The sequence below is a fragment of the Phocoena sinus genome, chromosome X (genome assembly GCF_008692025.1).
Source record: "Phocoena sinus isolate mPhoSin1 chromosome X, mPhoSin1.pri, whole genome shotgun sequence".
In the NCBI taxonomy this organism is placed as follows: Eukaryota; Metazoa; Chordata; class Mammalia; order Artiodactyla; family Phocoenidae; genus Phocoena; species Phocoena sinus.
Genome location: NC_045784.1, coordinates 64557863 through 64571678, shown reverse-complemented (window position 1 = coordinate 64571678; position 13816 = coordinate 64557863). Strand labels below are relative to the sequence as shown.

At 33.0% G+C, this 13816-nt stretch overlaps 1 protein-coding gene across 1 annotated transcript in view; it reads left to right on the top strand.

Annotated features, from left to right (window-relative positions):
- The window catches only part of ABCB7 (ATP binding cassette subfamily B member 7), a 136835-nt gene that overhangs the window by 45698 nt on the left and 77321 nt on the right, over positions 1 to 13816 (top strand). The window contains exons 2-4 of the mRNA XM_032619708.1: positions 2458 to 2535; positions 4548 to 4634; positions 13503 to 13622. Of these exons, the coding sequence (XP_032475599.1) occupies positions 2458 to 2535; positions 4548 to 4634; positions 13503 to 13622 (285 nt within the window). The remainder of the gene's footprint in view (positions 1 to 2457; positions 2536 to 4547; positions 4635 to 13502; positions 13623 to 13816) is intronic.

The following is a 13816-nucleotide window of genomic DNA, read 5'->3' as shown; positions in this document are numbered from 1 at the left end:
GGAGGGTGGGAGGGAGGGAGACACAAGAGGGAAGAGATATGGGAACATATGTATATGTATAACTGATTCACTTTGTTATAAAGCAGAAATAAACACACCATTGTAAAGCAATTATACCCCAATAAAGATGTTAAAAAATAAAATAAAATAAAATAAAATAAAAAAATAAATAAAATGACTCTCTAGTGTTTTAACTTACATGCCTTTTCAAATGGACTGGCAGATTGTCATTTTCAGAATACTGCATTTGTATGGTATCTGAACAGTAGTCATGTCTGTTATTTTCAGTAATATATGTTTTATTTCTGTGTGTGTCTTTGGAGGGATGGTGTTATAAATAAATTCAGAGGCTAGATTTATTGAAGAAATAAACACAAGCTTCTCAATTAAGATTTTTAAAATCCAATTAGTAACTGCAGCATTTTCATTTCATTCCATAAAAATCACAGAATTTTAGAGTTGAAAGGGACCTTAGAGAGCATCTAGGCCAACCCTCTAATTTTCAAATCAAGTTTCAAAGAATTAATCATCTTGTTTTCCATTGTTGCCCTCCTCCATTTAAGTTTTTTTGTTGTTGTTGTTTTTGCTATAAACCCCTTCCTTCAGAGTTTTAAAAAGTAGAGTTAATCCCTAACTTACAAATATATTGTGTTTCAGAAGTGTTTGTAAGTCTGTTGTTTAGAAATCAGAACATTTTTTTTCCATAGAAACAATATTTTAATTAGTGGTGGGACTAGCCCTCAAAAGGAATTAACACATTATGTGACTGTTGTTTTTGTTTTTGCTTTTGCAATGAAAGATGTTTTAAATAATCAATGTTGATTTTCTCTGGGGAACACGAAGGAGATGGCATTGTAGAGGAGCATGTCAGGGGCTTTCTTTTTACCTGTTATTTCTTAGGTGGGGTAGTGAATACATATTGTGTTCATTATATTGTTTCCTGAACTTTTTATATGCTTGATATAGTTCATAATTTTACAATGCTATCTTAGTAATAGAAGTTCAGTTTGAATGTGAACATTTAAAAATTATTTACCTTGAATCCTGATGCATAAGGGAAACATGGTTTGATTAGAGAAGGATAAAGAGATAGCTAGAAATTTTGAAGGGGTTTTATGGGTACTTTCAAGGGCTTAGATTTTTTGATAAATTACCTTTATTTTGACCAATATCATTTTAGAAAGTATGTTTTTGCTGTTAATTTAAGTGTGTCACCAACATTTATCTTTTACCTATTGGCCATATGTAGGCAACGTTTCGAGAGAGAATAAAGCAGGTGGATAGTCATTGTGAGATAACTGGGTAAATTTTGAAAGGCAAAGAAGGTTAAATTGCATATACATGTGCAGACATATGCGAGATCTTGCTTGAAATATAGTTACTTGAACTGGGGGCTTATGAAAAATAGGAAAATGAGGGAGTAAAGCTTGTATGAGGTCTGAATAGGGTGAAAGGCAGTGAGGGAAACAATTGAGTTAAGCACCAGAAAGCTATCATTGACAGTAGAAGGCTTATAGAAGTTTGAGGGTACATGGCATGTTGTAGGAGGTTGGGTTTGGCAAGACAGTGTGCAAATAGCTATTAGTATTTTTGAAATTTTTATAATTGAGGAATGCCTTATGTATTTACAAGTATATATAAACAGAAACCGCTACCATTAATTACATTCTAGAAAACAAATGAGTTAATTTTCTCAGTAATTTGGTTAGCTTTTTTGTGTGTATGGAGGTTGTTTTTTGGTTGATTTAATTTTTGCTCTTTTGCAGTATACAACATTGACTTTTATATAATGACATTAATCCATTTGTACAACTCATGTATAGCTTAGCAAAAACCTAAGTACTACCTGCCTTTTGAGAGATTCTTGACCTAAGAAGCAAATTTTTCTTCACTAAATTGATGGTGCATTTTAGAAGGATGTGTGTCCATTCTACAGATGTCTATTTTTTATTCTGCTTTCTTTCAACTCCACTTCTGGAATATTATCAAGACAAAAAATTGGCCCAAGAATCCATCACCTGGTTACAAACCTTGGCAAAAGTGATTTTGTGACCAGTGTCTAAATTTAGCATTCACATTAAGACTAAAGAGGGAGCACACACAAGGTAGAACATAATAAAATACAGTAAAGAGAGGAGTGTTTGAAAAGTGCATAGAAGCCATTTAAGAAAGCAATGGGGTTAAAAACTTCATAGGAGGCCTTCAGAAACAAAGAGAAACCTAGAGAGAAAGAGGGCAGAAAGAAAGTACAATTTGACACTTTTAATGGGTAATATAATTTACTTTATATCTGGACCACACATTTAATTTTTACCTTTTTAGGTATGTATTAGAAACATAACCATCTTTCTAATATTGGCTATGGTTTTACTTTTATGTATGTTTATGGACAATAAATCTATGAACATTAACTGTCCACTCTGAAACTTCTTCCCTCTTTTTTCTTCTCTTCTGCAGATCTCAGAGTCATTAAGACATACCACATGGCAGAGACTAGGAAAAGGCAATTCAAGACAGTTATTAGACGCTACAAGGGTAAGATGAAGCAGACACTTCTACATATAGCTAGGAAAAAGGTGTAAGCCCTTGGAGCATTTTCCAGTTTATACTACATATTTTATATTTTCCAAATAATTTCCCTTTTTGTTTTTTTTCTAAGTACTGGCAAGATGAATAAGAAGATATGTTTTTGCTACTGGAAATGGAGAAAGAAATCTTGATATTTTTCTTCTCCTGAAGAAATCTGTCTGAATCTCTTGAGATCAATGCCAACTAGAGTAATGTTTTTAGAAAGCTTTTATAAATGTAATGGCAGCTTGTTTACGCTTAAATTTATCCTGGTAATTTGTATGTGATATATGGAATGCTGTACATTTTTCAAGTGATTAAAGTTTCTTTACCTTAGAAGATGTTCAAATATCAGAATATCAAGGGACTGTAAGCTTATTAGAGCCTGTGGGGTAAAGTCATGTGAGTTTACATGTTGATGAGGGTTATTTTTCATTGCTAATGTAAGTGAAAGACGCCTTTAAAAATTCTCAGTGCTTTAAAATGAGACAAATAAATCTCCAAGATAGAAAGACTAGAAAATTAGAAGACAGTCTAAGTCCTGAGTACTTCCTTTATTTTTTCTTTTTGATTAACAATTATTTGCCGTTAAGGTACAAAGCATTGTTCTAATTTACGCAGAAGCTGTAGAAATGAATTAGATTTTCCATTATTTAATTAAAATTTTAAGTTAAGGTGCTCCATCTTCTCATTGTTTATAACACCACTGTATATTTATATTTTAATCTTTTGCTGTTTTGAAGACCTCATTATCTTGTGTGTTATTTACTAGACCCCTTAATGTAACATTGCTCAGTCTTTTAGAGGGAAAAAATGTCACAAAGTGACATTGTCACACTGAATATTACCTTTCGATGTTTTCCCTTTCAACATGCTTTAAGATTGTTGATCCAAAAATCAGTAACCCATTTATGGCAGTTATGTTTTTGGGTCTCAACTGGTGAGAACAAGAAGGCACTTTTGCTTTCTGTAATTCCATTTTCATAGCTTGGTCCAGAGCTGATAACACTTAGGATTCAGTATTGATACACGTTTGTGTTTGTAAAAAACTATGCCCTTGTTCATTAATTATGGATTATTATGGCTACTGAAGAAGCATTATTATATCCATGTAGTTAAGTAATTTTTTGAGGAAACACTTTAAAATTAGTAAGCCTAAATTTTAAGCCTAATCTTTGCTATCTTTTCAACTATTATATTTTCTCAAATGATTTACTTTTTATATTTTTCTAACCTGAGCAGTAATCTAGGGCCTTTAAAAAATTATAATAGGCAAGATATTTGCATATTTTCAAGACTAGTTGGGAAATTTATAGATAGCTTTGTTTTATAAGCTAATTCAACAAGCCCATGTACAAGACACTGTGGTATGGGCCATGGGAGATACAAGGATAAAAGAGACTGTCCCTAATCTTAAGAATTTACCATATAGTAGTAAAGACAAAACATGTATGCAGATTACTCTAGCATAAGATAGACTGTGAAGAAGTAAATTGTACTTTGTTTCTAAATATATATATTTGTAAGCCAGAATAATAAGAAAAAGAATCAGTTATGTAAGATCAACTATATTAAATTGTAAAGCAAAAATGTTATACACATGGAAAGCAGGTGGGATAGAATTAATTAACTGTATTATATACTTGCCAATGATAGAGTTACGGGCTACACAGTACCTTAGTAGCAAATGACGGTAAGAAAGCTGGTATAAGTCAAATAGAAGTATATTACAAGTTAAATCTTTTAAACATTAATTTCAAAAACTATTTAGAGAAAGTAACTATGAAAAATTTGTTATATCTCAATATTCTTTGTATAAATGTATCTGTAAGTTTATTATGAAGGTGTTTTACTTAGTTATGCTAGGCTCAAAGGTGTGCCTCTGAATTTGTTGGGGGGGGGACATACATTAGATCAGATTTTCAAAGATCTGAAATTCTTGAATAGCTAATGGATGGCTTGGTATCATCTTCAACTAGGTTCTTCAGGTATGGCCACTGATAGAAAAGAGGACATGTTGGCATGGTCACGCAGGAGGAGGACTCCACACAGACCCGAAAGAAGGGGTAAGAGACAATAACAAGTACCTGGAAATTCTTATAGCTGATTGGAAGATAGATATATTAAAGATTGTTATATTACAGAATATTTTGATTGACTCATGTAACTGCAGGTTTTCTAATACAAAACCATATGAATTGACCGTGGTTATATAGATGAGATTTTCTCAAGCTTAAGACAAAAAATATCGTGATTGACTAAAAAAGAAGAAAAGTTAGTTACCAACCTAAATATTTTAGTTCTTTATTTTAAATAGCATTGGTTGTGGTTATTTGTTATATAATCTAGCATTATATATAGATAAATTACATTTAGCTCTTACAAGTAATGTATATGTGTTAAGGTTAATGTTTTCCCTTCTATACTCTTGGTTTAAAAAGATTCTAGAATGTCCCCTAGCTTCATGGTAAATCCTCCATTTACCTGATCCATTTATTTAATTATCCATATTCTTTATCATTATCATTATACAGACAAGCTAAACAGTAGGGCCACTGAAATCAAAAGATTTAATTGCACTACACTTTTTCTAAGTGAGTGAAACTGTCATTGGAATACTGTTATACAATTCTCCATCTGGTCCTCTTTCTCTAAGCTTGCCTTTATTATCTTCCTCTAACTTCACCCAACCAGTATATGCATGGTATCTCAAAGTAGAAATGATATTTTCAGGTTTATTGGCAAGTGAACAAATTTTATGTAAAAGTGCTCTCTAAATTGTAGAGAGATAAATAAATTTTATTTTATTGGTGCGAGGTGATTGGTAAGAAAACCTTTCCAGTGCTTTTCTCCCTGTTTCTTTAATCCCCCATGTAGCTTCTTTCACAGAACTCAAAACACATCACATTCATGTTTCTATCCCATTTTTATATATTAACATTTGTCCTGGTTGTCTTTAGAAACAACAAAGTATTATAAAATAGAATTTTTAACAATTAATACAAATACTGAAATTTGTTTATCCATATATTATGGATATATGGATATGGCATGATATATCGTTAGCATGATATTTGTCAGCTTTCAGGATTGTCACGAAGGCCTCTTAAGGATAGTTTATAAGTAATGCTCTAAACAGACCAAAAATATGTTGACTAATACAGGAAAAGCAGTCTTAGACTCAAGCAATATAAACTTCAAGTTAGATTCTTTATTCTCCAGTAAAATAAAAACAAAGCAAAAATCATTGTAAATCTTTATATTTGATCTCTTCTTTATCGTTTGTTCGCTGCCATCTTTGTGTTACTTTAGCCTCATTAGCTAAAAAGAATCATAGGATACTAGAGCATGAAGGCTACACCAGAAAAGAGGCAATATGGAGTTGAAGTTAAAAGCCTGAGCTCTGGAGCCAGACTGCCTAGATTTGAATCTTGGCTCCATCATTTCCTACTGGAATGACCATGAGCAAGATACTTAATCTCTGTATGTATCAGTTTCTTCATCTTTAAAATGGGGCTGATAATCATAGCAAAGGGGATTTGAATGAGTTAACTCCTCACACCATGCAAAGCTCTTGAATAGTGCCTGTCACACAGTAGGCAGTAAATATTAGCTGCTGTTACTGTAATGTGAGATTGTTAAGTCCTATACTCTGCTGTTGTCCATTCATTTTAAAAGTATGTATTATTGAATACCTGCGTTGTGCATAACTCTATGTTAAGTAAATGGAGATACAGTAATGAGCAAGACACAGTCCCTGCTGTTGAGAAACTTAACAGTTTAGATGGCAGAATATCTAAACTACCATGTAGAAGTTTTATCACTGACAAGTTATAGATTTTACCTTATAACCAACTGAAACTTTTACCACTTCACTTTCTATGCATTTCTACTTGTATGTTCTTAAGCATTAATAATGCTACTCAGAAGGTATTTAAATCATTTGTTTATCCAATGTGGCTATAGTAAAGGGGTTGTGAAAAAAGAGTGGCAGTTTCAATATTTGGAAGCTCCTGTTGTTAAAATAGATGAATTAAAGTCTTACTTGTTTTATAATAGAATCTTCAGATTTTTAAAGGATTTTGGAACTTTGCTCCTGCATTTAAACTTTATTATGTGCCTCTTTGGGAGAAGCATCTGTTAGTAAATTTAGGTAATCCTGTGCTCATAATAAAAACACGAATAATGCAGAGCTTAATATAAGGACTGCTTCCTGGACTTTGCTTGACATGTTCTTTTTTTAATGTTAGAAACATATCCTTATTGATTAGATATTGCCAGAAGCTAGTAGTATTGAAAGAGAGATTAGCATTTACTAGAGCAATCAGAGGCTTTGATATAAATATTGATATAATCAAAGAAGTGAAACAGCAACTTAGCGTATTAAAAAATGGAGGATTGGAGAGAAAATGGAATAATAAGCCTCCAGGCTTGTTAAAATGAATGGACACACAGACCAGTGGACAAGAATACCTGTATGACATGGAGAGGCCATTTTTCAGCTCTGATTACATCCATCATCAAGCAGCCTTATGATCTTTATTTGATTTCTCAAATTGACTTCCCTTTGAGATAGAGAATTCACTGAGTGGCCAATGCAAATATCAGTCAACTTGGTAGTTTTTTAAATTATAAATTATTAAATTGACTGTTGGGTTCAAATCCATCTCATATATAGAATAAGCCATTTTTTTCCGAGGGCCTTTTCGCTGCCAGGTAAGCTCTTCATTGCAGTTTCAGACCAACAGAGCTTAGAAAACAAACTTCGAAGTACAGAGAAAGCAACAATAATTGTAAAGCTTTTCCTGACAATTAATATATCTTTCCTCTCCCACCCACAAACTCATATGCTTATATCCCCAATAATGTGGGAAAAGTTTTTCACTTACTTTCTAGATTTTTCCATTAGATATCTACTGAGATTTCTTATCTTTTGACCTAGCTTTTATCAAGCCACTGTTATCCCTAACAGTATTGAAGTAGTGGTTAAAATTATTCCTTTAATTGCAGTTAGTTATCTTTAGCTTGGATTGAAGAGACAGTTCTTTGGATGGCTTGCGTATCCTTGAAATTGTGGTCATTTCCAAAGTCTCTGCTAAATTAGTTCTTTAGAGAGAAAACATTCAGCCTATAGCCCACATTTATACAAAACAAATAGCATCCAAAATTTTTTGGTATATTTATTTTCTTCCTCTCCATAAGTTTTGCCCCCAAGTAGTTTCCTTCTAAACCAATCCCTTGATTCTGTGAGTTAGAACATTTCTTGCTAGTGAAGTTTAGAATGTCTCTAAAACCAGAATTCTTATATAAATTCACCTTGCCAGAAAAGGTGATTCTGCTACCTTTATCAAAAATCTTTTTTTTTCTTACTCTTTCATTTTCCTATCGAAGCCCAGTGAAATGAGTGGACTTTTGGTAGAAAAAATTGTTCTTGCTTCAGTGCTAAACAGCCTTTTCTGGTGAGAAATATGAAATCACTGACTTGAGAAGCAAAATGTATTCAGTTTATCAATATACAGTTATCTGTAATATCTGAGAATTCTACCAGGTGAGCTGCTCCAGGTGTGTTTTAATTTTTTACTTGTCCTTTTTGTGCCCTGTCCACATGGTTATTAGCTATAGGTATTCACTTAGAGTACTTATGACTATGAGCAACTGCATCTTTCCCTCAGGTCATGCTGTTAAATTGAGCAGTGCTGCATATAAGCAGTACAGTTTGTGGCTTTCCAGTTATACACTATTGGGTCAGGTACTTCCAGTGTTACTTTCATGTTTGTTTTTGGCCTACTGTGCTGTTTCAGCTCCCTGTGTACAAGTAGATATTCCTTTCATTATTTTTTCTTACCTGCCCAGCCTCATAAAGCTTATTAAGCTACATATTAATACCAAATAAATAAATATTTAAAAATCCATGAAAAGTTGTGATGACTTAATAAATCGAGCATTTAGGTGTTCCTCCTGGAACTTGTCCTCATGTGCTTAAGAATAGTTAATTCATTAATTGAATAAATATTTATTGAGCATTGTTTCTAGTATCAAGCAAGTTTCTTCTTTGGTACCTGCTGTTTTCTTTTTGTCCAGCTTGTTTTCACTTACTTTCATCTCTTCTTTGATAGCTCTCTGATGTCTCCAAACCTTTTCTTCCAAACTCATTTCTAGGGGGAAAAAAATTCAGTACAATTTTGTTATCATTCAAAGATCTTAGTGAGCCAATTTGAATTCCTTCTTTTGTTACTCTTGTGTTTTTATTATGAATCTAATTGCTTTCCTTTATTATGGCTAGCTAATTCCAGTATATAGTTGAGACCTTTCTAAAAACTTTTATTCCTCATACTAACGTAGTAGTAGTTTTACAGTGTAATGGGGCTTAAAATATCAGTTTCATGTTTTGAACTTGAGGCTATCTAGCTACAGCAAGAAGGCCACATTGTATATGATAGCAGAGGAGGAAAGTAGATTGACTCCTACTTTTACAGGCTTTTTAATATTTCTATAGTGTTCATTTTAGAGAACTTTTGTTATCATGATGTAGTAATCACAGTTATGTTTTTAAAACAACTTCTAAATTCTATGTACTGTGAAAATTATAAAAGTTAAAGAATTTCATAAAATTTCATATTTTCTGTTTATGTGTAAGCAAGGCTTAAAGAAAAACTACTATGATATCAACCGTTGATTACTTCAGGGATTTTGACCCTTGAGAAAGAACTTTCTTTTCTTAAATCATTGGGTTTTTTTCCCCCTATACTATAATATAATTACTCCTTACATAGTGTTTTCAAATAATTCAATTTCTTGTCATCCCCCTTGATCATTTCCTACGTTTCTCACCTTTTCTTTAAGAATGTGATCTTAAAATGGTGTATATGCTATTTGTATTGCTCAGCCTGAAATGGAAAGATGAGTTGATGTGAAGATGATATCTGATTCAGCCTTAAGCTGCAACTGGTCTCTTTTCAGCTTTAGATAAATCTTTTGTCTTTCAGGATTACCATTGGGTGTCCAGTATGAATTAACTGTGGTGATTTTGAAAGGGGGTATATTATCTTTCAGGATCTGTATTGAGGCCTTCAATTTTATTTTACTCTTGTGCAGCAAGAATAAGTTGGTTTAAAATACTTTAAAAATGTGCCTCAGCCTCTGAAATGCCTCTTGATTTGGCCTGCTCTTTAAAAAAGACGTTATTTTTCAAACTTTGTAGTTTATCCAAACTATAACTGAAAGACATGTACTTTACAGCCTAATGGACTCATAATGCACGATTACACAACTTTAGAACCCATTTTGTTAAATGAGGTGGTGACATTTTATGCGCTATTAAGCCAACTAGAATAATTTTTTTGCTCTTAGTCATAACTTCTCTGTGTCCTTATTGAAGAAATTTTGGGGTGTGTTGTAGAAGGTTTTTGACAAGAGAGAGTGTTTCTAAAGATATGTGGAAACAGGGCCTTTTTGCTATTATTCCCTCAAGAAAAATAAGACAGATAAAACTTGTGAAATGGGGAAGTAGTTGAAATGTTGCAGTTTGTGTTATAACACATCAAATTATATGTTTAGTATTAGTTCAATTGGAAAAGTGAATTTTAAAATTACAGCTTTATTCCCTTTTTTAAAATACCCTACCAGTTATGAGAGCTCATATGTGTGAGTGTATGTGTGTATAAAATAAAGCATTAAGAGCTATACTTTCAGCATTTCATGTTTTTGCAATCCAGTGTATTTAAACCAGCTCAAGAAGGTAGTCCTGTTTTCAGTACAATATGAACAGTTTTATTTCTGTTACTGTTTACTCAATAAACTGAATAAAAGAGACTAGAAAATAGTTTGCTGAGTCTTGGATGAAATAACTATAATATAAAGCTACCCTGTATAATATAATGTGTTGTCCTGGATTTCTTATATGTTGACAGTTTCCCCCCATTCTTTGCTGTGCAAATCTACTTGAAATTGTCTAACTTTCCCCCCAAAATGAATTAAATTTTCTTCTTATTATATGTGAACTACAGAAAACAAGAAAGCAAAAAATATAAAAAATCATCAATGATTCCATCTATTCACAGCTACTGATGTTAACACTTTGGGGGTATTGCTTTCCAGATCCATTTGTATGCATGTGTAAACTCATACACACATAACATTTTTTTCCACAAAAAATGTTTTGTACTCTGCTTTTTTCACTTAACATGTTTCTGTGTCACTGCATATATTTCTGAATGGCTATATTTTGCTGTATGCATTCACTGTAACTTGTTTACATGATTCTCCACTGTTGATCATTTAGCCTAAACCCAATTTTTCCCCTATTAAAACAGCATGGGAATGAACATCCTTATGGCTAAATTTTTCATCCCTTTATTCAATAAATATTCGTTATTCGTTGAGTACCTTTACTGTGTGTCAGCCATTGTGTTTAGTATTGGGTTACAACAGTGAGCACAAAACACAAAGTTACTACTCATGTGGAATTTAAATTCTAGCAGAAGAGCAGTTGTTAATCAGATAATCACATTGTTGAATATGTAGTTTATAACTGAAATGGATTCTCTGAAAGAAAAGGAATACTGTTCTGTGAGAGAATATAGCCAAGGATCCTGACTGGGGTTAGGGAAGACCTCATTGAGGAAGTGCTGCTTGAGCTGGCGGTTAACTAATTGGAAGAAGTTGAGGGCAGGTTGGTGTTTCAGAGAGAGAGATTATTCCAGACAAAGTGAAAGGTATTGTGCAAAGGCCTTGTGGCAGGAGGGATTATAGTCTATTTGAGGAGCTGAAAGAAAGGTAGTGTGGCGTGAACACTGAAAGCAGTAGTATAAGACATGACGAGAGAGGAAGCTAGAGGCCAGGGCAAGCAGAGCCTCATAAGCCATGGTATGGACTTTGATCTTTATCCTAGGAGTGATAGGATGCCACTGAAGGGTTTTTCTGTTTGTTTACTTCAATTTATATTTTTTATTAATTAAAATTTTATTAATTTTTTAAAAAGGTAACACATTCACATGGTTCAAAATTCAAAAGGAACAAAAGGATACAGAATTTAAAAAAAAATCTTCCCCCTACCCTGTTCCCCCTCCCAGAGGCAAACATTATTACCAATTTCTTTGGTATCTTTCCAGAGATGATCTTTGAATATAAAAACAAATATTTAGGAGTGCCCATCTCAACAATTTTACCAAAACAAAGTATTATCTTTGCTAATCTGATCAGATAAAAAATATATCAGAGTTGTTTTAATTTGCACTTTTTATTTGTATGAGTAAAGTTGAGCATCTTTTTATATTTAGGGCCATGTGTGTGTGTGTGTGTGTGTGTATATATATATATATATTTAGCAATGCTTTATTTTTGAATTTTATTTATTTTTTTATACAACAGGTTCTTATTAGTTATCTATTTTATGCATATTATATGCATTGAAGGATTTTAAACTGAGTAATATCTGATTGCAGGCTGAACTAATCAGACCAGGAGCAGAGCGGATGCAAGGAGATCAGTTAGGAGATTGTTGCAGTGGTTTATGTGAGAAAGATGATAGCTTGGATTACGTTTGTGGTGGAAACAGAAAGAAGTAGACAAATTCAAGAGATTTTTAGGAAGTAAAATTGATTCAACTTGGAGAATATTTATATATTTTTTTAAAGCATTAAGTTCCCAGAAGTGGAATTCTCAACGCAAAGGGCAGAATTATTTTAAAAGCTTATGGCAGATATCACATTGCTTTCCAGAAAGATTATTTCGGTGCACTGTCCCATTAGCAGTGTATTAGAGTACCTATTTCCATATACCTTCACCAACAATGAGCATTAACTTTCTTCTTATTTTTTAATACCTTTTACAGAAATTGATTAGATACTTCAATTTTTAAAATACATTTATTTATTAATTTATTTTTGGCTGCACTGGGTCTTCGTTGCTGCACGCGGGCTTTTCTCTAGTTGCAGTGAGCGGGGGCTACTCTTCGTTGTGATGCGTGGGCTCATTGCTGTGGCTTCTCTTGTTGCAGAGCATGGGCTCTAGGCACATGGCTTCAGCAGTTGTGGCTTGAGGGCTCTAGAGTGCAGGCTCAGTAGTTGTGGCACACGGGCTTAGTTGCTCTGTGGCGTCTGGGATCTTCCCGGACAGGGCTCGAACCCATGTCTCCTGCATAGGCAGGCAGACTCTCAACCACTGCACCACCAGGGAAGCCCAGATACTTCAATTTTTAAAATGGGGATTATTTCAACAACTAAAATAATATAGTAGTTTGGGAATGTGTGTACATATTTTGGCTTTGGAAAGTGTAGGTTTCATTCTTAATATTCTGTTTCTAAAAGCTGAAACTAAAACAAAAAGATTTAATGGGAATGTTGCCTCGGGAACTTGGGAAAAAGAAAAATGTACGGTAGATTTAAGTCAGATTAAGTATGACTGGCAAGTTATGTTTTTGTTGAAATTTTTAACAACCCAGCTTCTGTTCTATATAGTCAATGCCAAGACTCATACTTTCCTAAACACTGTATTGTAACTGTGCTCTGTCATGAGGATGGACGTAGGGTTCCAAAATATCTTACATAAACATACTGATAAAGAGGCCAACGTATGTAAAGATTTTCACCACAAAGATGGAAATATGGAAATATTTCTTAAATTTTATGTAATATTTTGATAGCTTAATAGATAAGAAATAAATATATAGATAACTTCAAATAAATGTATGGATAACTTTTTGACAATATGAGGATGGCTATAGCTGAAAGTAAGAAATTTAGAGAAATAAGTAGCTTTTAAAAAACTATTGAAATAGTTTGAGTTTAAAAGATATTGACCTTAGATTCAGAATAAAAGTTATGTTTGTAATGTTTTCGTATTTTCCTCAAATATTTACATAATTCTACACTATTGAACTATATTTATTTTTGAAATGACATGTTACTCACTGCTTTTGTTCTCTCTTTCAACAGTTAAAAGATGTTGATACTCAGAAAATCATAAAAGCAATGCTCTCTTATGTGTGGCCCAGAGACAGGCCAGATCTACGAGCTAGGGTTGCCATTTCCTTGGGATTTTTGGGTGGAGCAAAGGTAAGAATAAGAGAAATTATGTATTGTTTGTTGCTATAACTAGGAAATACTATGACATTTTCTAGTAAAGAAAGTTAGGCTGATATAAGTCACTTTGGGGAGTATTGTCAACATTTAGGGCCCTCATTTATGTAACTCTTATATTCAGTCAGCAGAAATTATATGATAATGCCTGATTTATCTATGTATCAGAC